The sequence below is a fragment of the Saccopteryx bilineata genome, chromosome 1, assembly GCF_036850765.1.
Source record: "Saccopteryx bilineata isolate mSacBil1 chromosome 1, mSacBil1_pri_phased_curated, whole genome shotgun sequence".
In the NCBI taxonomy this organism is placed as follows: domain Eukaryota; kingdom Metazoa; phylum Chordata; class Mammalia; order Chiroptera; family Emballonuridae; genus Saccopteryx; species Saccopteryx bilineata.
The window spans coordinates 29,311,415-29,336,883 of NC_089490.1; the positions used below are offsets into that span (position 1 = coordinate 29,311,415).

The 25,469-nt window shown below is 45.2% G+C and overlaps 1 protein-coding gene across 1 annotated transcript in view; it reads left to right on the forward strand.

Annotated features, from left to right (window-relative positions):
• PAQR8 (progestin and adipoQ receptor family member 8) overlaps nucleotides 1–23,900 on the forward strand; it is a 43,723-nt gene extending 19,823 nt beyond the window's left edge. Inside the window, exon 2 of the mRNA XM_066252568.1 lies at nucleotides 19,587–23,900. Coding sequence (XP_066108665.1) covers nucleotides 19,621–20,685 — 1,065 coding nt within the window. The 5' untranslated portion in view covers nucleotides 19,587–19,620 and the 3' untranslated portion in view covers nucleotides 20,686–23,900. The remainder of the gene's footprint in view (nucleotides 1–19,586) is intronic.
• Nucleotides 23,901–25,469: the final 1,569 nt, after the last annotated feature.

Below are 25,469 nucleotides of genomic sequence, written 5' to 3' on the forward strand. Positions count from 1 at the left end.
GTTTGTTTGATAACCAATTTATGGAAACAAGAAGAATATACATTTACCTTTTTTAATGTTGCCTTACACATTATTAAAATAAAAAATTTTGTATGATTGTACTCTGGATGGTCAGGAGGCACGAGGACGTGCATGAACGTTCATACTACTCAAGAGGTTAATAACATACAAAGAACTTGGAGCTGTTCTTAGCATAGAGTAAGTGCTCAATATATGTGAGTCATTATCATAATATCGGTGACTAGATAGAGAGGTGTACCGGGTTAAGATAAAAAAGAAAAATGTATCTGTCTGGCCTCTGGCTTGAGCACCTGGGTGCTGCCGTGGACTTGGGAGGAACCAGGAGCACAGGGCAGAAGCAGGCTCAGTGAGGGAAGCTCAGCTCGCCTTTGGTTGTGTTCATATGGAGGCATCTTTGTTACCAATGAGCAGATATGGAATGGGCATTGCCATACCCCAGGCCAGGGAATAACTCGGTTTTCTGTGCACTACAGATTCTCTCCTTGGTTTTCTTGTGAGCTCTCAAAACAAACAAAAGTCCTGATTTCCACATGCTACAATATTATTCCATCTGAATAATATTGAACATCATAATGGCACACAGCAGCCAGCCAGCAACTATTTGTTAAAGGGATAATTGCTTTCCTAAGGTCCTAAGTAGTTCAGGTAAAGATAACATATGTACACACGTGTTGGGCACACACACATCTTAGTTCACAGACAGATTGAGATTTTGACATAGAAACAGGGAAAGTAAAGGCCAGTTTACTTTCAGTGCGTCTTTCTTTTACCAATTCATTTATTCATTTTTACATGAATATTTACTGAGTGTTTACCATACGCCAAGTACTGTACTAGGTGCAAGGGATGTAACAGTGAGCAAACAGACAAAAATCCCTCTGCCAGTGGGGCTCATATTCTAGACCAGCAGCAGTACTGGGTAGGACAGATAATAAACAATAAATAGTAATGATATATTAATATCACATGCATTAGGATGGCTACAATAAAAAAACAAATAATTACAAGTGTTGGCAAGGGTGCAGAGAAATTAGCACTCTTATGCATTGTGATAAGCATATAAAATGGTGCAACCACTATGGAAAACAGTATGACAGGTGCTCAAAAAATTAAAAAATAAAATTACCAGTGATCCAGAAATTCTGCTTCTGAGTATATACCCATAAGAATTGAAAGCAGGGTCTTAAAGAGATACTTGAACACCTGTGTTCAAAGGAAGGAAATTCCGACCCATGCTACAACGTGGGTGAACCTGGTGGACATTATGCTAAGTGAAATAAGCTAGTCACAAAAAGACAAATGCTGTAGGATTGGTTTTACTACATGAGGTATTGTGAGAAGTCAAATTCACAGAAACAGAAAATAGAAGAGTGTTTGCCAGGGGTTGGAGGAAGAGGAGAGTGGGGAGTTGTTTAATAGGTACAGAGTGTTAGTTTTGCAAGATGGGAGTTCTGAAGACTGCCTGCACAACAACGTGGATGTCGTTAACAGTACTAAACTGTTTCTTAACACGTAAAGGGGTTAAGAAGGGAAACTTTGTTAGGTGTGTTTCACCACAAGATTCTAGAAGTATGAGGAAATAACTCACAGGTAAAAAGCACTACAGAAAACAAAGAAAAAGCTAGTAAGGGGGTTCTCGAGTGCTGGGGAGGAGGCAAATGCATTATTAGATCAGTAGGGCTGTTGCGAAGGTGAGATTTGAGCAAGGACTGGAAGGAGTCTGATCTCTTGGCTGCTCTTACAATCAGAGTCTGAGTCTCCCGGGGCCCACAGGTTTTGTGTGGCAGTGCCGAGGCAGTGGGCAAGGACTGTGTATCTTTCAGCTTTATGTTGGTGGGCAGCTGATGCAGAAACCGTGGCCGTGGCACTTCAGCTGGAAACAATCTGGGCACTCAGGTGGCCCTTGCACAGATAATCCGATGTCATCTGAGACTGGAGGTTATGTTACAGTGAAGAGAAATGGCTGTTCTTATACTTGGCCCTTTCTAAAGTGAAACTGACCTAGAAACCTCAATCAGGAGTTTGACTTTTTAGTTAATCCTAAATTTGCCCATTGTTGCTTAAGCCATTTCCAGTAGGAGTTTTAAACTCCCTCTTAAGACAAGGATGTTCAAGGCTTCTGCTGACCTTTCTGTCAACCCGTAACGAGGCAGGGAAGCTGGAGGGTACTTAGTTCAGTTATTCTCCAAGTGGTAGGTCATATAGCATGGGGTGGCGAGTTGCTGAGAAACATCCTGCAACCCGGACATGTTTTATTACTAATTTATGAGGCTAAGATAAACACCAAGTTACCATCATTCAAACCAGTACTTTGTACTCATGAAGAAATTGAAAAACGTTTGCAGTTCTGAATTCTTGAACTGATTTTTACACATCTCATTTTGTAACCTGTTCCACATCTAATAAGAAAGAAGTATAGCCTGACTAGGCAGTGGTGCAATGGATTGAGTGTCGACCTGGGACACTGAGGACCCAGATTCCAAAGTTGCTGGCTTGAGCGCAGGCTCCTTGGGCTCACCAGCTTGAATGCGGGGTCACCAGCTTGAGCGCAGGGTCACCGACTTGTGAGTGGGATCATAGACATGACCCCATGGTTGCTGGCTTGAGCCCAAAGGTCACTGGTTTGAAGCCCTAGATCGCTGGCTTGAGCCCAAGGTCGCTGGCCTAAGCAAGGGGTCACTCGCTCAGCTGGAGCCTCATAAGAGAAGGCACATATGAGAAGCAATCAGTGAGCAACTAAACTGCTGCAACCACCAGTTGATGCTTCTCATCTCTTTCCCTTCCTCTCTGTCCCTGTCTTGCTAAAAAAAAAAAAAGAAAGAAAAGAAAAAAAAGAAAGTGTAATGTGCATGAATCTCTCCTTTGGAATCAGGAAGCAGTCTCTTGCCATGCCCCACCCCTACTCACCAAACACCTGCTGGTAGAGGCACTTTGGGCCTCTGCAAGCCTGTCCCTGGCCGAGGATTCTGAAGCTACACTATAGCCATTAAACACACACGACTCTTTGTGACTCTGGCCCCAGGCTACAGTTGTATAATAATTGCTAAGGTCACAGGACGAAGTGGAGTGAGGAGGAATGGATTTCCTCTTTAAGTCCTCTCTACGCTGATGGCAGTAAACATTGGTTGACTAAACAAGCACAGCACTGATCTTGGAAATGCCCCTCCCACCTCCACGCTGTTTTTAGTAACATTCTTCTCTGCCCAATATTGGACTTCTTATAGTTCTGAACAGAATTCTTCTAAAATTACTGCCATAAATATAATATCATGGGTGCTTCGACAATAAAGAGGAGGAGGAATGTTTTCCTGGATCCTGACGCAGAAGCAAGTGCCTACAGTCATTTAGCTCCAGGGGGTCTTCGAGCTGAGTGTATCCCCCTGGACCTCCGGTTTCTCCCAACACAGTGTCTGTGAAGAGACAGGCTTCTCCTTTCCCCCCTGGTGACACACTGTTGTCATGAGATGTATGTATAGAGGTGATAACAGTGCTTCTAGTGGAAGAAGGCAAGCTCCAGGCCCAGTCTGTGTTGAGAGGGCAGAGGGGCCAGATGAGGCACGTGGACTGAGAGAGAAGAGGTGCTGGAGGAGTAGAGGTGACGAGGAGCCCGAGTGTGTTAGCAGGTGTGAGAAAACACCACGGGTCTGAGTCAGGAGTGTTGTGATCGGGAAGGGGGAACTTCCAATCGGAGATCTTGGCGCGAAAGTAATCCTGAGCAATGAGTGGTAACGGCCGCGGTAGAACTCACAGGCTGGGCCGGTGGTTGTAATGCCGTGGAGGTGAACGCTGCAGCTGTGTGACAGGTCCTGGTTATTGACCTGACTGAGTAGAACAGAGCGCCTCTGGTCTGACTAATGCTTTGCAGCCAGATCAGGGGCTGATTAGGAATTACTACTTCCCATCGTAGAAGAGGCCACGCTGGGAGGAGGAGCGAGGTTGTCAGGGATGCCCTACAGGAGAGCCTCCTGGAGTGATTGGGAGTGGTCGCTTGGATAATACACTTAAGATGTTACAGCAAGCCAGGATTCCCGTCTGTCAGCAGCTCAGACGCGGCCAGGCACTCACTTCTCAGCGATCTCCTTCACCGTTCATGTTTGGTGGACTTTCTCTTTCTGAAGCACAGGTGGCTGGGCTCTTGGGACACCGAAGTCAGAAGCAGATTGGCCTGCCCATCCTTTATGGCTGACTGGGATTAGGGCTTTGAATAGGTCATTTAAATTCTCTGTGCTTCAACTTTTCTCACAAACTAAAAAAAAATTTTTTTTTAATATTCTAAATTTTGTAAAGGAAGAAGCATGCACAATCATTACAACACAATGCTGGGAGGTGCCAAGGCTGTGCTTAATGCAACAGGATGTGCTTCACTCAGCTTGAGGCTGTTGCTAAACTTCACAGAGGAGATTATATCTCGGCCTGAATGCGAAAGAGAGGCAGGCTTTGCCAGGCATAGAGGGGTACAATTAACATTGGCAATGTGATGTGTGTGGCTTGTTCAGAGAACCAGGACAGTCCATTCTGCCTTCTTCTGTGCGACAAGAATAAAAAACTAGGTCTTCTGACTCCTGCTCCAACGTTATTTTACTCTTTTAGCCTGCCTTGCCTCTCTATTTCCTGCATCTCCGCTTGGACATTCTTGAGGACAAAAGTACCAATGGTAGGGGGAAACGGACCAACAGTGAGCTGAGGATTGGCGATCAGTTAGCAATTTAAATACTGTTAAAGGATACCTACCACTTAGATGAACCACACGCTGATAAGCATCCAACTCAAATGGTGTTTCCTTTTGAAAAATGCCTCGCATTTTCGTTATCTCAGCTCTCACCAGTTTTACCTTTAGAAGCAAGGAGGGCCAAAGGAGAGTCTTGTTTCACTTTGTGTTTGAACCACTTTCTATTGACACATTCTGGGGCACCCTTACTCGGATAGTTGCCAATAGGAGAAACAGAGAATGGGAAAGTCAGTGTTCCTGTCTCAAGGAGCTTGCAACCCAATCCATAGGAGAGAGAGGGCTCGCCACACACATCCGCGAAGTAGCACATGAGTCTGTGTGTTCCAATACCAAACGTGTAGAATAGACAGGTAAAGAGTCAGGGAGAAGGTGGCTTGGAGAAGACCTCTTCATGGCCAATGTGGAACAGAACCAAGGCCTTGAGGCTATCTGAAAGGAAACTGAGAATGAAGTGATCCTTTCTTAGCAGCGAAGAAAAAGCCCTAGCCCGGGGACCACCCAGCGAGAGCACTGCATTTGCTGCAAAAGGGTTAACTTTTCATGGCTAGGAAACCACATTCCTTACATAGCGCTCCCACCCAGACTCAATTTGTTATCTGATTATTCTGCTATGGAAAGTACATTTCCAAGATTGATTTCCTGCCAGTGGAAGTCTGCAGGTCTCTTCAGGGTTCACCTGGGCTGGCCCGGGTCCCAGCAGGTATTCCGATGGGCGATGGAGCTTCCTGCCCGAGAAAGGCTAGAACAGGCCCAGAGGCTGTGCTCCTGACGCCAGCCCGCATGCATGAGGCGGAGGCTACACTCTTAGGAACAGTCCAGGGAGAGTCCTCTCCCTAGGCTTTCATTACCAGGCATTTCAGGTAGCAGAGCTTGCCTTTACCTAAACGAGAAGTCTCTGAAGAAAAATGATCATCAAGTCCAGCTAACCTGTTGATTGATGTAGTAGACTGCTTCTGTGCGTTCCAGACTTCCCAGCTCCTCCGAATTCTCCCACTAGAATTAAACACAGATACTGTTTATTGCATGTGGAAGGTGCGTTCTGGGTTTACATGGCTGCGTTTGGAAAATAGTACCACTGAAGTGAGGAGATTAGCTGGGATGTGGAAAGTACAGGAGGTAACAAGGAAGAAAATTCAGATTCGGCAAGCATGCTCCTTGGTATTTGCCCAAGTGAGTTGAAAACTGATGTACGCAGAAGAACCAGCACATGGATGGTTATGGCAGATTTCCTCATAATTTCTAAAATTTGGAAGCAACCAAGATGTCCTACAGTAGGTGAATGGATACATAAACTGGTAACTTTAAATGAATATTACTAGAAAGAAGCCAATTTGAGAAGGTTACAAACTATATAATTCCAACCAATGCCATTCAGGAAAAGGGAAAAGTGTGGAAACAGTAAAGAAGATCAGTGGTTGCCAGAGGTTAGTTAGGTGGGAAGATAGGGAGCGCATAGGATTTTGGGGGAAGTGAGACAGTTTTGCATGATATTATACACATTTATCTACACCCATAGTGTACACCACCAAGGTTGAAGCCTTGTTTAAACTATGGACTTTGGATGTAATGATGTTTCAGTGTAGCTTCACTGATTGTAACAAATGTACCGTCCTGGTGGGGATGTTGATAGTGAGGGAGGCTTATGCATACATATGTGGAGACAGGGATATATGGTAACTCTCTGTGCTGTTTCAGTTTTGCCAGGAACCTAAAAAATAGTCTATTTTAAAAGTATATTCACATGCCTGACCAGGCGGTGGTGCAGTAGATAGAGTGTCAGACTGGGATGCAAAGGACCCAGGTTTGAAACCCTGAGGTTGCTGGCTTGAGCGTGAGATCATAGACATGACCCCATGGTTGCTGGCTTGAGCCCAAAGGTTGCTGGCTTGAGCCCAAGGTCACTTACTTGAGCAAGGGGTCACTGGCTTAGGGCACATATGAGAAAGCAATCAGTGAACAACTGAAGTGACGCAACTACAAGCTTCTCATTTCTCCCTTCCTGTCTGTCTGTCCCTGTCTGTCCCTCTCTCTGTCTCTCTCTCTCTCTCTCTCTCACACACACACACACACAGTGTTATAAAGTACCGCACCCCAAATTCTGAAAGGCACTGTACCTCACTCTATCGGGTTCATGCAGAGATACCCAGTCCAGATGAATTTTGAAGACTTTTATTAAAGGAAGAGATTTATTAAATATGCCGGCTGCATATGGCTGACACGGGGCAGTAGACCCTAATTGCGCAGTCCCAAAAATAGTTCAGGGGCTGCTTATATACCCCTGACCACACATGGGCGGGGGAGAGCATGACATCATGGCACAAGCTGACAACATTTGTTTAGAACAGTGGTCCCCAACCCCCCGGGCCGCGAACTGTACCGGTCCGAGGGCCATTTGGTACCAGTCCACAGAGAAAGAATAAATAACTTACATTATTTCCGTTTTATTTATATTTAAGTCTGAACAATGTTATATTTTTAAAAAAAGACCATATTCCCTCTGTTATATCCATCTAAGACTCACTCTTGACACTTGTCTCGGTCACGTGATACATTTATCCGTCCCACCCTAAAGGCTGGTCCATGAAAATATTTTCTGACATTAAACAGGTCCATGGCCCAAAAAAGGTTGGGGACCACTGGTTTAGGGGATACACAGAAACATTAAGACTTTCAAGGTAACACAATCAAAGATGTTTACAAACCTTTTAGGGTGCATCTTCCCTCACTAGCGTAGAGGTATTTTACTCTCAAGATTCCAGGAAGAGGGAGGTACCTCAATCAATGCAAGGTGGTATGTAAGTTCTGTCTCCCATTGAAAGAGAAGAAGTTTTTCCATTAACTTTTATTTTAGATTTAAAACTAAATGACCCATTGTTTCTTGCAAGCCAAAAACTTCTACATTCTTCTCCCTCCTTTCCCCACAGGAAGGACAGGACAGGAAAGCCTGACCTCTTCCTCCTAGAATATCAATATTACTTTTGCAGCTTTTTGGTACCTTACAACAAAAGTACATGCACATGGAAAAAGGGGAGAAAAGAAAGAAGGAAACAAGAAAGAAATGAAGGAAGGAAGGAATTAAGGAAGAAAGAAAAGAATTTCAGATATCCCAACTAGAGAATTCCAGTTGGAGAAAGAGAAAAAGGCACTCAGAGGACAGACGCCCCAGGCCCAGCAGCAAAATAAAATTGTCTTTTCTTTCTACTATCAATATTATGGGAAGTTAGGGAGGAAAAAATTCAGAGGTGGAAAGGTCACTGAGCCCAGAAGGCCGCACGTGTTCCTGGCACATCTGTGGCACATAGGGGCAACGTGCCTCTTTTAGAGAGAGGGTTTGGCCATGTCAGGCGCCCACATGGTCAGGGATCGACTCGCTCATTAAGGCCATTGGGTTTGTGTGATTATGACAATATTGTGTATAGAGGGTCCTCGGGTTATGGCACAGTTCTGTTCCTACGACAGTGAATAACGCCAGTTTTGGTGTAAGTCGAAACACACCCTAGCCTGTCACTTACCTATCCTAACACAGTTCAGGAGCCATGATAAGGACCAAAAAGTTGCCAAACAAAGCAACACAAATGGACCACTCATGCTTTTAACAGTCCAAAATGGCGTAGGTAAGTGTTCTGGGGGACACCAACTCCCTCACTCATACACGGTGTTACTGCGTGTTCTTCCGCCGTACACAGCCAAACCAGTTCCTCCATGTGGTCCGTAAGTACGATGCTAACGGCATAAGCACGATGCTAACCCCCTGTACTGGCTTTCCCAGCCTAAAGGAACACACAATTGCTGCCTTAACAGTAGGAGTTGCATGTTTTATACCCTTCAAACCCCCATGACCATTAGCTTACCTCATGGCAGGTTACTAGGTTACTCTTAAAAATAATTTTATTAGTATGGTATGCTAACTAGTTGAGCTCAAAATGCACAGGATAATGCAAATAAGTATGTATTCCTTTATAATGCTGAAGGTTTTTTGTTTTGTTTTGTAGCAGGGAGTATCTTCATATACATTATACTAATTAATCTTGTTTTTCCAAGTTTTACATATTTATCATATTATATTTATATTTATGTCATATATTTCTATTTGCAGAATAGCAATAACTATTTTTCCAATCACGAAGGTAGTAAATGTTCTTTGTTTAAAAGTACTATAATGATAGTATCCACTCCAGAAGAAAAGAAAATTCCCCGTAATCTTCCCACGTACCAATATCGATGTTAATATTTTGATTATATGCTCTTCCGTACTTTCTCTGTGCCTGTGTTTATGAACACAGAACACGTACTTTTAATTTGCCTCCTCATAACAGTGTCTTCTATTCCTCTATTTATTCAGGAAATCTTTGTTGAGCATTTACTGGGTGCTAGTTACTCACTGCTCTGAGTGCAGGGAGACTACAGTGAGAAAACAGTGGAGCAGACACATATATAGTTCACGTGCATCTTTCTATAGCAATAAATGTTAATATATCTACACTGTAGTTATTTAGATATGTGTGTCACATCCTATTTTATAGGTTTATCATAGCTTATTAAATCAGATCTCCCATTTGGGGATATCAAGATCCTATTTATGTTTGTTAGGTTTTCTTACTTAGAGAGAGGAGACGTGTGGACCATGGGCAAATCTGAGTCCATGTTAAAATTATCTCTGCTAATAATAGGATTCTGCCCGTGGTGCTGCTCTTGAAAACATGACTGTATAAACGGTGATATGCTTGGCAGGTGTGGCTCCAAAGGTTGGTGTGGGCCCAGCAGCCTCTCCTCTGACGGATGACTGTGGGGACCCCCGGAGCGTCTGAGGCTGTTGGCAGCCCCACCCTCCACCTCTGTCTCTGGTTCGACCAGCGGCTGCTCGAAGCGTGGGTCCAGTCCTCAGGGACGGACACCAGGTTGGCATTCTGACGGCTGTTTTTTCTCAGCCATTTATGGTTAGGCATGGCTGTGTGAGCTGGGCTTCTGTGGATTCTGGACGCATTTCTTCTGCCTTCTTTCATGGAAGTTGCTGCCCTTTTGTTCTCTGTCCAACGAGCAGCAGGCCACCTTCCTGCCATCTGTGGAGCCCCCACACGGTGACACGAGGCAATGTCACAGGATCCGTCTCTCGGTGATTTTCGCACACGGCTTGATCTTCTGTACAAAGCAGAAGAACATAGCCCAGGTGAATTCTAGAATTTTAGAGTATCCAAGTTTGTTGAGATTATACTCTTATTTTATGGACGAGACCACTGAGGCCTAGAGAGGTTGAGTGAGCTGCCTAAAGCCCCATAGTTAGTGGTAGAGCTAGAACTAGACGTCGGGACTTTCAATTCCTCATCCAGTGCTTTTCCAGGGAACCAGCTAAGCCACGTTTGTGGTCCGTACAGGTAGGGTCCTTGCCGTACACCAGGGAACACCATCGCTTTGGAGCGCTTCTCTTTGGCCTTCAGATCAGTACCAAGCCATGTCCATTTCCCAAATAAGGAGCTTTTAATTCAGTTCTCTACTTTGTTACCCAGGGAAAGGCTTTCCAGATAGCATGCTATGGGAGCCGCAGAATCAGTGCCTCTCCTCATTGTCGGCCTGCTTTCTTCCAGCGGGCTGATAAGCAACCTTATCTTTGGGTTTATGATTAGAATGTCTCACTGCACCAGCTCTGCAAAGCCAGCCGCTGCAAGTCCCACTCTCTTTGAGATGAAAGAGGCCTGTGGGGTTTATAAAGCACTTTCCATCTGGTTACACCCACTTGGATTATCTGATAGATTCCACTCAGATTATGTGGCTGTCGTGCTTCCTTCTCTTAGAGAATACCGCAATCTGATTCACAAATAAACTCAGTGGCAAAGAACTGAAAAGCTTTGCGATACTGATTGCTTTTATGGGGCCAGCTGCAAATTATCTTTGTTAATGGAGCAAAGCGGTGTCACAGTAGCATATCTGACATCGCTCGTTTTCGAAAAATATTTGAGTTTAGTCTAAAAGTGCTTTTTTTGAAGGCATAATGGTTAACAGCCCAGGCTTTAGGGCCAACTACTTTGGGTTACTTCCTGGCTCTGTGATTTACTGTGTAGCTTTGGGCACGTTAATGAACCTCTCTGTGCTTCTGTTTCATCATCTGTGAAGTGAGAATGATGATAGGAAATAGTGCCAATGCCAGGTAGTAGTTGTTGGGAAGTTTAAATGAGTTAATACTTGTGAAGAGCCTCTAGGACACTGCCAGGCATGTGAAACACCATCCATATAAGTGTTTGTTGTTATTATTCTGACATTTTCATTTCGTTCGTTCATTTATTCAACAGCAGTTGATTGGAACATCCGCTGTGTGCTGGGCACGGTGGTAGGTGAGGAAAGATTCTCGGGCCTCAGAGGGTCTCTCCGGGTTACAGGGCAGAGACACATGTAGTGTACACAGGAGTGTGGTAGCTGTACGGTAGGGACATTGCTCTAACAGAGGACCGCAGTGCGGCGGGCAGCGTAGGCGAAGAGAGACCTAACGGGAAGGCTTCCCAGGGCACTCTGAGCTAGGACATGAAGAGGAACAGAAGGTGTTCCATGGCATAGGCCCTCCAGGCATTTACAGAAGCACAAAGGCCCGAGCGACAGCAGAATAACTAGGGCAGGGGTGGAGGATGGCTGGGGACGGTGGTGGAGACGTGCAAGAAAGGACCAGGGGAAAAGCCCGCATCCTACAGAGGTGCCTGAGGGAGACGCGAGGACAGGAGTGGGACCATCACCATGGAGCTCCCACTGAGGGGAAACCTAGCGAGTGGAAGAGGTTTCCAGGAGTAGTGAGGGCAGTGGGCATACCTGCTGTACGCAGTTAACTCTGTTGCTAAGAGACGGGAGACAGGCTGCTCTGCTGGTCCACACAGCTCTTCTCTGAAAGCTAAAGGGTTATCTGTGGGCACTTAACATGTTTTTACTGTGTTTTCAGGGGTCCACAACCGTCACCAGCAACAGCCGTTTCATTGTTTCATTGTTTTATTAACCTCATTATGAAAAGAAAATACATTCTGGGTAGTTTTCATCAGTCAAAACGAGGTAAACAAAGCCAGACTTTTAAAATGCATGCTTTAGTTTTGATTTAAAAAGAAAATCTAAATACACAGTTTTAGGCAAAAATGTAAAATTATTGCCACGAACAGAGGTCTTACCTTGCTTTTTTCTCTTTCCATTTTAGAGTAATTGTCTTTATTTTTTTTAAATAGTTTTAAAGGAGCACTTGAGATAAAAAATTTTAAGATTGGACCCTAAATAGTCCAAAGCATGCTGTAACATTTTATGACACTTTCTTATAAATGTTAATAGAATTCCTGGTACAGATATCACACTCATATTAGTAAAAGAGTGAAATACTAGTTTATATTAAAATAGAACTTTTAATTCCAACTTTATTATAATCTGAGTCTACTGGAAACTCTCTATAAAGTAGTTGGGCTGGGTATTAAGAGGATTAAATTAAATTCCTGTTCCATTTTGAAATAATGCACTAAAATCAATTATAAAGCAGAAAACGCATACATTACTAATTTGTAATCTTTCTGTGAGGTCTCCAGTTCAAATAGTACTAGCACTTTAATGTGCATGTTTTGCCTCTTCCAAGTGGTATCCAACTACTTCTCATTTTATTACCATTTCTTCTTTTTATTCTCTTTTATTCCCGAGAGGTAGAGAGACAGGTGGTCACCTGCTCCCACCCACCCAGAGTTACGGGGAAACGGACGCCGAGTCGTTGAGCACCCTGGCCAGGCCACACAGCTAACTAAGTAGAGCCAACATGAACCACCAAACCTCCCAGCTCCCAAGCAATTATTTCTTTTATCCCTCAATCTTGCCAAACAGAAGGAAATCGGCGCCATATGTCTGGGCTTACAGAATGAATTCACTCAGTAAATAATTATTAGTGTGTAATTATTTTATATGCCGCATACCATTTTAGACATGGGAAGTTATGTGCCCCACAGTTTCTGTCCCTGAAGGAGCTGGGGGAGTGAGCGGAGTAAAGCAGTGATCAGGGCCCAGGAGAGAAATGTGCGGGGGCGGCCGGACGGGGGTGATGGTCGCCAGGGGTTAGGAAAGCCTTCCTGGTGAGCTGGCTCCTGCACAGAAGGTTGAGGAGCCAGGGTTGAGGGCCAGAGGGTGCTGAGGCCGTCACTGTGTGCAGAAGCACACACGGGAGATAGAGTGGTGCTTTGGAAAACTCCCAGGATTATGATCCAGGTATCAAAGTGACCTGCGGGTACAGCCCCTCTCCTGGGAAAGGGGGCCAGGATAGGATGGGAGTCAACAGAAGAAGGGCCTGTGTGCTCTTCAGGGCTTACAGTCCGTGTTGTAAACAGTGGGGAGCTATTGAGGAATTTGGAGGAGGGGAGTAGTGATCAGATTTCTATTTTTAAACTGTCACCCTGAAGTGGTTTGGAAAAGTGAGGGTTTGGAGGACATGAAGCAGGGGAACCATCTGCTGAGGAAGGAAGGTCAGTTATGAGACTGCTGTTTTCATTGTCTATATTTGTTCATTTTAAAGGCCTGAATTAAGGGACAGCAGTAGGAATGGAAAGGATGAATGAACTCTAGAAACACTGAGATAAACTCAGCAGGCCTAGCTGACTGATTAGATGTAAGGGGAGGAGGGTTGAGTGTGGGCTGAAGGAGGAGGGTGAAGATGTAGCGTTTGAGGTGCCGTGGGATATTCAGTTGGACAAATCCAGAGCCGTTGGATATTTAAACCCAAACCTCAGGAAAGATCTGGGTGGAGACATATGTCTGGAATCATCTGATACAGGTACTGGCCGAAGCCAAGGGCGTGGGAGAAGCTTGTGTGAGGAGTACCATGGGTGTGGGAAAGGGGGCAGAGGCTGGAACCGTGGGAACGCCAGTGACAGGGATGATGGGAGAAGAAAACAGGTGAGACCAACAGGGGAGTGTCATTCAGGGTTCCTTCCAGCCAAAACAAATAGCATTGGTCGGCAGTAGGAGCCCCCTGGAGCTCAGGTGAGAAAAGGACTGAACAAGCTCGAAGCTTCAGAGATGAGGAATGAACTCCCATCTTCCTCCTGGAATAACAGGTGTAAACTCCTTCCACGGATGCCGTGCCTTCTACCCCACTCACTTCATGGGTCCCTAACCGCCCCTCTGCTCAAGGGCCCACGAAGAAGCCACACCACTCCCAGCTCATACTTTGCCTTTTTCCTGGAACATCCCACAACTCACCCCTTCACCTGTCTAAGCCCTAACCAGCCTTCAAGGCCTAGCACAAGTCCCCCTTCTCCCCCAGCCATCCCAGTGTGCCCTGGGCGTGCTCCGCTCTAGAGAGACCTATTTGTATTTCACTCTGTGTAACACTTGATCATGCGCAGTCGGTGATGTTGGCTGCGCAGTCGGTGATGTTGGCTGTTGACCCAGGAAGCCTGACTCTTCTTATAAGCTGTTTGAGGTAAGGGGTCTTATTCATCCTCTGGCACATTGTTGAGCAGATAATCCATGCTCAAATGATCAAAATGATTTAAGACCTGAGCTCCTCCAGTTCATGAGGGTTCTTCTTCAGGACGATTTACATCTCAGCTGTCTCACTCAGCAGAGGGGTTGGTTGTGCTCTCTGCCAGGGAGCATCTTAGCTAGCTGATGGCCATGTGAGTGTGAGAAGAGTGCACGGGCACAGAGGCCCAGAGTGAGGGAGGAGCCCTGACTCAGGACCACACAGGGAAGGCTGAAAGGTGTGTTTCTGCACCAACATCATGATACCAATATGTGTGCTTCCTTCAGAACTTCCTCCAAAGGCTCTCGGACTTTATAGCTGGCCCTTTGAGGCCTGTCTGGAAACACCGCTCACTATGGTTTGGGGGAAGTAAGGCCCATATAGGGGTGTGGTCAGGCCCCACCGGACAGCAGCTTCTCAAGTTAATGATGACAAAGAAGTATAACCTATCACCATCGTGGTGGCTCGCAGACAAAGGGAGAATTCTATGGCCAGGGGAGAGCTAGTTGCTAAGCAAAGGACTAAGAAGTAATTCCCTCTCATTAGTTTAGCAGTTTTTTATGACCCCGGCCTTCCAAAGGGAAATTGAGGTCCGTTTCATCTGCAGGCAGAGGACCTAGACCAGGCATGGCCAACACACAGCCCGCGTAATGAGTTTATGCAGCCCGCGATTAAATTTTTAATATTCTCCGCTACTTTAAAATCTCAGCTACTCAGAAGCAGAAGCGTCTTTGATTATTGGAAATCGAGATATTTAAGAAGATAGTGATACACAGAAAAGAATTCCGCGTGTGACTAATCTAGGGTTAACTTCCAATAATTGGTTGAATGAATTCGCGATACTTCTTTTAAAAAAAAATTCCATTATAAAGATTTACAATTTTTGTACTCATCTGTACTCGATATGAACTGTTTGACGTTTAGCAGCGATGTGAAACCCACATTCTTTTAGGCGGAGTTTGCCAGTGCACACCCAAGGTCAAAGAATTTGTTATTTTTGTGGTCAAGTGTGCTGAATCAAGTGGCATTGTAGCACAGACAATAGCTGCAGTTGATAACTGAAAACGTGTCCAGGCTGTTTGTAAAACGAAATAATTATTTTATTTGCGATATAACCCCTTCAAGCTCATTCTATTAATTAAATATTGTTTTGATTGATTGCAATACAGTTTGGATATTTCTAGGGTATGTAATTATATTTTTATTAAAATAATATTGTATATTAAAAATATTTTCACTCACATTTATTCATAAACAAATTACATAATAAAATTTTATTTACTTAAATGAATCATTTTTGTATTTAACATTTTTTAATTTTAATATTTTGTCCAGCCCGTGAAAAAAGTTTTCTTTCTAATCTGGCCCGGGGGCAAAAACTGTTGGCCACGCCTAACCTAGACATTTTTGTCATCCTCATTGCTGAGGGAGATGACCGATCATGTCCTGAGTCGAGGCCATGCTGGTCATGTCCTTGCAACTTCCAGGTCACACAGTAGGAGTCGGGTTGCAGAGGACTTTCTAGTAGATCTGAAGTTCACCTGAGGATTTTGTGCTATATAAGTTTTCATAAGAAGTAAAAGAAAAACATGAAAATTATTAAATCTAGCTAAGAATTAAACAATGAGAGCAATATGAAAATTAGTCACCAACCACTACCCACCAAGTCTCTCTGGGAAACTGGTTTTATTTTTAAAATTATGGAGCACTAGAAAATTGGGGTGACGTTCTTCCCCCGTTTTAACTTTTTCATAGAGCTTCTCTGATGTTGCAGTATATATTTATTTACTTTTAGTATGTCTCTTTCACCTAACTAGAAATTCACCTAACTAGAGGACTCCAGAGGATGGAGTCAAGGAGACCCTGAGACTGGTGTGATGGCACTTTTAAGGATTCCTGACAAAGGAGGCCTTGTTTGCAAGGGAAGGGAAGATTCTGCCAATTGTTTTTTCTCGTGCACCTTTTCCTTTGAGGTTAATGTGAAGATTCTTTTGGTCTTATACTTCTCTGCTTCTTAGTCCTAGAAACCTCTTTCTAGTTTAGTTTCCATAAGTCAGAGAAGTCAAAATAATTCTCTGGAAAGAACTGGTCTACATAAAACCCTGAGGTCAGGCTGGTGACACGAGGGCTGGAGGAACTTCGGGTCTGAGCTCTGCAGATGGGTTTTCTGGAAATTGACAATAAAGCAGCATCATGATCTGTCCTTTCTTCATAAGAACAGACAGATGCCAGCTGGCTCCCAGGTCTGAACTGGATGTGGTTCCAACTGATAGCCAAGCCAAAGCCACGGATTTCGTCTGTAGAAACTCGGTTGTGTCATCAGTCTGTAAGAACCTGCTGTTGTGCAAGGCTCCCAATTCCACAGTCGGTCCACCTGACCCCGGGGCCGGCTGTACCCTACGTGTTCCCACCTTCCGGTGTCCCCCTCCCTTACCTCTGCTGTGCAATGTCACCAGCTGCCACCAGGGCAGTTGGAGTCTCCATCTATAACTGAACTGCCAGGCTCCTGGGTGCAGAGAGGAGCGGAAATCGTGCAGCCTTGTGCTATTTCACTCTGGATGCAGAACTGTCTCCAGGTGCTCTGGGTGCCCGGAGGTGATTGAAACACCCTTGATCAGTGCAGGTAGGGCGTACCAGGGAATGTCCTCAACGAGTCCTGCAGCTCCTATCCCCAGTGACTCACCTGTTTCACCCAGCCACGGAATCAGACCGGCATTTTTATCTGATTTCCCTCTGTGTTTCACAAGAGATGGTGGAAGCCTGTATCTAAGGAATAGAGCCCATTGAGTCCCCAGAGCCCCAGGCAGCCCAGCTCCTCAAGATCACGCGTTTCTCAGCCACCAGCAACAGGACAATTTGACATGTCATCTCGTGTCCCAGGCCCAGCTCCACAGTGGGTCCACCTGCTCCTAGGGGCCGGCTGTACCCTACATGTTCCCACCTTCTGGTGTCCCCCTCCCTTACCTCTGCTGTGCAGTGTCACCAGCTGCCACCCTGGGCAGTTGGAGTCTCCATCTGTAACTGAACTAACTCTCAGGCTCTTGGGTCCCTCTGGTGGCGGAAAGCAGAAACACTGCTTAGCTTTTTCTTTTTTTTTCTTTTTTCTTTTTGTTCATTTTTAAATGAATTAAGGTATTCTAATGACAGGTTTTTTTTCTCTTTCCTATCCTTTCTCTGTCTTTCTGACTGATACAGTAATTCTTAATACATTTCTCTAATTTTTATATTGAGCACTAGTTCATGGCCCATTCCTGGTAGGGGACCACTGGTCAGTCCTGGCTAAACAAAGAACTCAGTACAAGGTTACGGGGACCGCCATACTATATAGTAGGTACAAGGTACCTACTCTAAGAGGGCATTAGGTTGACTACTCATGAACTGGCCCTCATCTCCCACGGGGATGGTCATAGTAATTAGCAGATGTTTTTGCGGACTTGGAGCCAAGCACTCTGTCAAATGCTTTACAGACATTATGTCATAGTGGTCCTTCCATCCGCCTTATGAGGCAGCTTCTCCTATCGTTAGCTTTGTTTCTCAGATGACAGAGCCCAGGCTGGAGCTCATGGCTTGTCGAGGGTGGGGCACAGGGCTGGAGCTCAGGTCCCTGCTGCCAATGTTCTACTTCAAAGCACACCAGTGTGACCTCCTCAAGTGTGCCAGGCTTTATGGGTCCTTCTTTTGGCAGAAGTGCTTTGACCTTGCTCTCTGCCTAGAGATCACTTTCCTTCTCATGTTTTCCTGGGAATTCTGATTTTCCATTGAGACCCAGTTCAGGGGTCGCTTAGAGGAGCTTGCACACCCCTCCCTGTCCTACTTGCTATTTGGCTTGTGTTTGCAGAGCCCCCGTGAGCCAGTGCCCACCTCCAGTGGAGCGCTCACCCTGTGTTCTGGTCATGACTTCCCTGCTTGTCTTCCTTGGCAGGCTCTGACCTCGAAAAGCAGGCAGCATATCTTATTGGTCTTTGTTTTCCTAACACAGAGCCCAGCTTATAGGAATAAAAATAACAGCAATGCTTACTATTTACTGAACACTCATCTTGAGCCAGGCAGGGTGCTAGGCACTTTATAGTTTAGATTCTCTCATTCAGCCATCACAGCCACCCATGTGATACATAAACTGATGACTCCACTTTTACAGACGAGGAAACTGAAGCTTACTGAGTTCTGGCATTTGCCCAAGGTTACCTAGTAAGTGGCCAACAACCAGGGCTGTACTCCAGGTCTCCTCAACTCTTTTTACATTTTATTGATTTCCCATGCCCTACAGTTTAGACATGATTATATATTTTTTTCCTTTTCTATGTTGATTAAGATGTGTGAGTAGGATGATTAAATTTTCTTCACTAGAATTAGTAGTGCCCTGAGAAGCCCTTGCTGCGTCTCATTCAGCACAAGGGCTCTGATAGAAGAGGGGCCATTTAAGTAATTCAAGTTTGGCACTTTTTTGAGGAAAAGCACCTAGGAAGTATGAAGTACAGAGGGAAACTGTAGCTATGCTAAAAATCCACTTATTGACTCAGTAACTTCACATGAAGCTTTGCAGCTGCTTTATGAAATCTTTTATGAAATAATCGCTGCATTTAACTGTCTCATCTGCCAGCCAAAAATTCCAAGTTGTCAGTGAAGCATTTTTGAGGCCTGAAATTCACTGAGCACAGATTTAGGTACCCAGGACATACAAATCCGAAAGTACCCCCTTTGCAGAGCATAATTTTAAAGTAAAACCACAATCTTTGCAACTCGATTTGATATTAAACTTAGGCCACGTGTTAATTCTGTTTAACTGTTAAAAATATTTCCCAGAATATACATAGGTGTTTACCAACCTAACTGATGATTCACTTGTTTGTCTTTACTTTGAGGTTCAGGTTACTATGGCTTATCTCAGATTTTCAAGTTACCAGTGAAATCCGTGAATAATTTAAGATTAGGTGCTTGAGAAATGTAGGCTGTTATTAGTAATAGAAGATTTGTAATTTTTATATTTCAATATATTTCATACTATTAGAACCTGTCTGATGATTATATTTTAATAACATCTAGAAAACTCCAAAGCCTTTAAAGTTCCCCTTACTTTCTAAATATCATAAAAACAGGGTGGCTAACATTCCCGTTTTATAAAATGTGACTTCGCCTTAGGCTGTGGTGGGTATTGGAGGTAAAATCAGAATGTTAGGATAATGAGGGATTTGATCCAGCTCTATCATTTGACAAATGGGAAAAGAAAAAACGGTTCAAAGACGCTGTCTGCAGCTCCCTGCCTCCGCGATAGCACTAGGAAGCCACGTTTCCTTAAGCAAACCCACAGTTCCCTAGCTCTGTTAGCTCAGTCCCGCCCTCGCTGCGCTGTTGCTGATTTTCCTTCCTTTTCTCTAGGCTGCAGCATCCCCGCCCCGCCGCGCCGGGCGCCATGACGACCGCCATCCTGGAGCACCTGAGCACCCTGTCGGTCAGCGGGCAGCAGCTGCGCCGCCTGCCCAAGATCCTGGAGAACGGGCTCCCCAAGATGCCCTGCACGGTCCCCGAGACGGACGTGCCGCAGCTCTTCCGGGAGCCGTACATCCGCACGGGCTACCGCCCCACGGGACACCGCTGGCGCTACTACTTCTTCAGCCTCTTTCAGAAGCACAACGAGGTGGTCAACGTCTGGACGCACCTGCTGGCGGCCCTGGCCGTGCTCCTGCGGTTCTGGGCCTTCGCCGAGGCCGAGGCCCTGCCCTGGGCCGCCGCCAGCACGCTGCCGCTGCTCCTCTACGTGCTGTCCTCCGTCACCTACCTGACCTTCAGCGTGCTGGCGCACCTGCTGCAGTCCCAGTCGGAGCTCGCGCACTACACCTTCTACTTCGTGGACTACATCGGCGTCAGCGTCTACCAGTACGGCAGCGCCTTGGTCCACTTCTTCTACGCCTCCGACCAGGCCTGGTACGAGCGCTTCTGGCTCTTCTTCTTGCCGGCCGCCGCCTTCTGTGGCTGGTTATCCTGTGCCGGCTGCTGCTATGCCAAGTATCGCTACCAGAGGCCTTACCCGGTCATGAAGAAGATATGTCAGGTGGTGCCCTCGGGGCTGGCCTTCGTTCTGGACATCAGCCCCGTGGCGCACCGAGTGGCCCTGTGCCACCTGGCTGGCTGCCAGGAGCAGGCCGCCTGGTACCACACCCTCCAGATCCTCTTCTTCCTGGTCAGCGCCTACTTCTTCTCGTGCCCGGTCCCTGAGAAGTACTTCCCAGGATCCTGCGACATCGTGGGCCACGGGCACCAGCTCTTCCACGTGTTTCTGTCGGTCTGCACGCTCTCCCAGCTCGAGGCCATCCTCCTGGACTACCGGGGGCGGCAGGAGATCTTCCTGCAGCGCCACGGCCCCCTGTCTGTCTACATGGCCTGTCTGTCTTTCTTCTTCTTGACCGCGTGCAGCGCGGGCACTGCAGCCTTCCTGAGGCGCAAAGTCAAGGCCAGACTGATGAAGAAAGAGTCCTGAGGCTGGCAGGTGGGGCGAGAATAGAGGCACCCCACTGAGATTTGGGGAAAAGGAGAGAAAGAAATAGGAGTTGACTTTTTGTGTTTTGAGAGTTGGCTTTTACATTAATACGTATTTCCAAGGATGTGCTATGTGGCAATGGCCTTGGGAAGCCAAAGGATTCAAGAGTTATGTTGTTATAGTTGTTAATCAAAGGAGCGTTCCTTTTCCGTCTAGATCATAGTCTTTCAAGACACAGGAAAGGAGGAGACCTTGGCTACGATTCATGGGACATGGGATTAAGAACCATCTTCATACCTGAAAATTCTGTAGAATTCTGCCTATGGCCTCCAGGGGCAAGTCCTGGGGCTGAAGGGATGATCAACTTGGACTGGCAAACAAGCAGGTGGCTGGTCCACACCGCACTGGAATGGCCACCCTTCTGTGCTTGTCTTTGGTAATTGAATAAATTGACCCAACGACCCAATTTCCTTTGGATTTCAGATTGTCCGGGGTGGAGAATTCAGGGTCTTCAAGATTCAGTGAAACCCTTCGACAATGAATTATCCAGTTCGTCTGATTTCTGGTTTCTGCTCTCTCTCACTCTAACCCTGACCTTTTCTCAGGATGACATCTCTCTGTCTGTTTTCTCTAAAGCACTGTTCACTCCCATCTGTACCTTGGTAATATACAGGACTGTGAAGCAGTCATACTTTCGGTCATTGCTTGGATCCATGTGGACATCCAAGAAATTTATTCTCGTGTGAGACTAATGCAACCAGTACTAGGAGGTACAGTACCAAGAGCCACCAAGAGACCCAGCCAACAAGTAATGATACTGTTTGGTATCATGGGACCTTTTGATTTTATGCCTGTGAACTGAAGGATTACCTGAGATCTAGTAGGGCTGCCTTACAGGCCAGAAGATCTGGGGCTTGCTCCAGGGAATCTTCTCTGCATTTTAATAGCGTGTTTAAAAAGCCCCTGGTAGAGTGAATTGGTTCTAAGGGTCCTTCTAGGGATCTGCTTATTTCAAGATGAACCCAAGGTCCAGCCTTTTAAGTATATATATGCCAGCCCAAGAAGGACCCATATTACTAACTAGTTCAGGGCACTCATGCAGACTCATGCCTCAACTTAGAGCTGAGCCCTTAAAGTAATCAAGCCCCAGACAGGTGAGCATGGCTTACTGCAGGTCCATCCCTGAAGGCTCCTTTGGGTAAGAATGGTGAACTGGGCACTCTGTAGCTAGAAAGTTGTGTTTAGGACATCACTGCCCAGGAGCTACTGTGGGAGAGGTGCTACTTGCCATGGACGTGTTCTGGCCACGTAGCTACTTGGAGGGCTGACTTCGCACTGATCTCATGAGAGGGGCTGCGTGGATCGAGGAGCCATGGACGCCTTCTCAGAGGCTCCATTTCCATTCAGTACAAGGTTCCTAGTTACTGAAAAGGAAGTGGTTTGCTTTCACTCCACTTTGATGAACATCTTCTATTACTAGATTATTCTGTTGTCTTTAAATCTTTGGGGTTTTTTTTTCTTTCTCTGAGAGATTTGTGGGTTTTGTGCCTTATAAATGGAAATGTATGAACACTACTTAATGTACGGCCATGTGGAATTTGCAGTTTTTGGTTATTGAGATAAGAAAAAAATGTGTTGCTTCTCAACCAGTGGATGAAGCAATTGCTTGTCAATCAAAAGACTCTTTGAACCTCTTATTCGGGGGACGGGAAGGAAGGAAAGAAAAAAAAATTAGTGGAAGCTTTCCTATAACCTTTATATCAAGAAAATACATGTCTTGTCAGCTACATAGTTCTCCTAGATGAGTTTCTTTGTTGATCTCAAATATGTCAACTTCTGTGCTCCCCAAGTGTCTTACACAAGACAAGCTTCTGGTGTCTAGGCCAAATTCACCACGGACAGTGAACTGAACGGGATCGAACTAGACAAGGGAACGTGGAGTTGTGCAAACGCATTCCAAGAAGAGGGTCAGTTTCAAACGGGGACTGGAAAGTGGTTGAAATGTTCATTAGTGTGGTTCAAAGACCCACGCGCTTTTAAAAGTTGGAAGGAAGATGCAGGTCTAGCTCTTGAATGTAACTGTGGTGGCGGAGATCTTGAGGCCAAATTGCAGGAATTTTTTTAAAAGAGAAAACAGGAAGTAGAGCAGTGATATCCAAGTGTAAACCAGTGCCAGCCTACACCCTGTAAACAGCTGTAACAAAATAAGTACAAGATAGACTAAACGTTTAGATATTGCCATAACTTTTTTTTTAATTTACACAAGTGTTGGTCCCTCAACTGATTGAAAAAAAAATTTTTTTAATGTTTTTCACCAGAGATATTTGAGAAGCATTGAGGTAGGGGACAGTATCTCATTAGCGACATACATAAACACAGGAAACACAGATGTTTATAACCACTGAGACTTTTAAGGGATTAAATACTCTTTTTAAAACACTTTCATTAAAATGAGTGTATTGGTAAGGCACAGACGTACTTTGTTTAAAGGGAATAATTGAGTTTTTGATAAAGGAGATGATTATCTCCCCACCATACCGCCTCCAACAGTTGAAATCTACCGGAAGTCCAGCTCGTTATGTCTCTCTCTTTTTAAAACTAATACGTTCAACCTATTAAAGTGTAAATGCCTCTGAAAAAAACTCAACTGTCAGTCACTGACATCTTATGAGTACAGAATCTGATGGATCCACACGAGGCCCTCCTCAGAGTAGGGTGAGGAGACAGCGGGGCGCACAGACAGGGCATGCATTTGCCTGCTTTTCTCTGGCCTCGTATGTCCTGACCTGTACTTAATTAACGAGCTGAAGTGGATAGATACTCTTAGGATGTCAGGATTTTATTTTGTACCTCGGCTGTAAGTACCTCATTCAATAACAGCATTCTCAGTTCCCTACTAGAAGCTTGAAAAATAGCAGGAGCTCAGACCACGGTGAAGTCTGTTCATTCCTGCCTGTGTTGCCCAACTGTTCACAAATTGTATTTTGATGCTTAAAACCATGAGGTTCTATGGTTGCACTGTAGTTCCTAGTGGGCCCTCCAGGTGGCACTCGTGTCTGACTCAGAGAGGGCCCAGCCACTGTCAAGGTATCTATCTGCCTACAAATTGTGTTGTGCCTAGTGGTTTGCTTGATTGCTTGGCAAGAAAAAATTGGAACTGTTTTCTGTTTATATAAATCTACTTACAGAAGTGACTATTAAACTGATTTTATATATGGTTTGTTGTATTGTCAACATCTACCTCGTTTCTGTGACACAGCCTTGACAAAGGTTACTTTGACAATCATGGCCAGGAGAAAGGAGGTCATGACACTTAATATCCACCTGAAAGTAGGAAAGTATGAAAGAATTAAAAATCTCCAAATCCCCCAAAACTATGCACATACCCCAAATCCTCACTTGTAAGCATATCAGATATTCCCCCCAGAAAAGCTTTAGAGTGGATTTCCCTGAGGATTTCAACCTAATTGAATAAATACTCTTAGTTTCATGGATAATAGTGTTAAAGATTTCAAAATCTTGGATTCATAGACTACATATTTGAAATTTAAAAATTAGGAATTATAATTATACTATCCCAGGTACTATAACATATGTGTTGTGAAATGTAGCATCTACCAGCCAAAGGATTTTGTAGCCTATTAGATTTAAATAGCTATAAAAAAAAAAAAAAAAAAAAAAAAAAAAAAAAAAAAGGTGTTTCTCTAGGCTGCTCCAGCTTCTGGTCCAGCACTATCACAATACTAGTAAGAAAATGACATTGCCCTGGCTCGAGGCTCCACTGGTAGAATTATGAATGTCCCTCTTGGGTAAACCAATCCCTTTTCCCTTTTTATTATCAGCAAGGGCACTAGGCAGCTTGCAAATGCCTCTGTTGTCGCTGTTAATAGTGTAAGCACTCTTCGGTTATTGAGTCCTCAGGTATTCGTGAGCACCTGTTGGTGGTAGGCAGCATGTTGGCTGGAGATACTGCAATGAGGAAAAAGCAAGAAAGCACAGGGAGGCAGCACATGGGGAGGTGGCAGTCTGTTGACTGGACATCAGCATCTTCCCACCTTGGGCTATGACAGGGCCCCCCTCTGCAGCTCTTGGCCCAACCACAGTCTGGGAGCCAGGTGGCTGCGGCATCCAGGGGAAGCTGGGATCTGCTTTGGGCCAGACCCTTTTACCCCCAAAGGCTAGAAACACCTCCCCACCAGCAAAGTTGTCACTTTGTGGCCACGTCAATCCTTGTTATTCCTGCTGCTTCCCTAGCCCTTCTTACTGTCCTCTAGTGTTTTTATTCCATTCTGGGTATTCTTGATCATCCAGACACAGAGAAGCCCTGTATTTCCATCAGCAGTCTAAATCCCCAGGTACGTAAAGTCTCATCTTCCGGAAAGGCCCTGTAGGGGCCCGTGAGGTTCCTGATTCAGTAAACCAGAAACAGCGCACTGCACTCTGTCTGCCTTGGGGGGGGGGGGGGGGGAGGACAACCTACCTTCTCCATTAAAGAATATTGTTTTGGAGATAATGTGGAAGAAAAATTATTGCATTAAAAAGAATTCATTTAAATACTAACTTTGGGAGCATATTTATCTAAAGTGCAGGCTTTTCTTACCTAAGGTGGTTGTCATGGGAAGCGGTATGCATTGTATTTTGGACTCCAGGAGGCCTTGACCAAATCAAAACCTACAAAATACCACCTCAGATCCTATCACGCTTTCCACAGCCTTTCCACTTTTGAGCTTCTAAATAATCGTGTGAGGTAAGGCCAAAATGATCTCCATCAAACTAGGAAACAC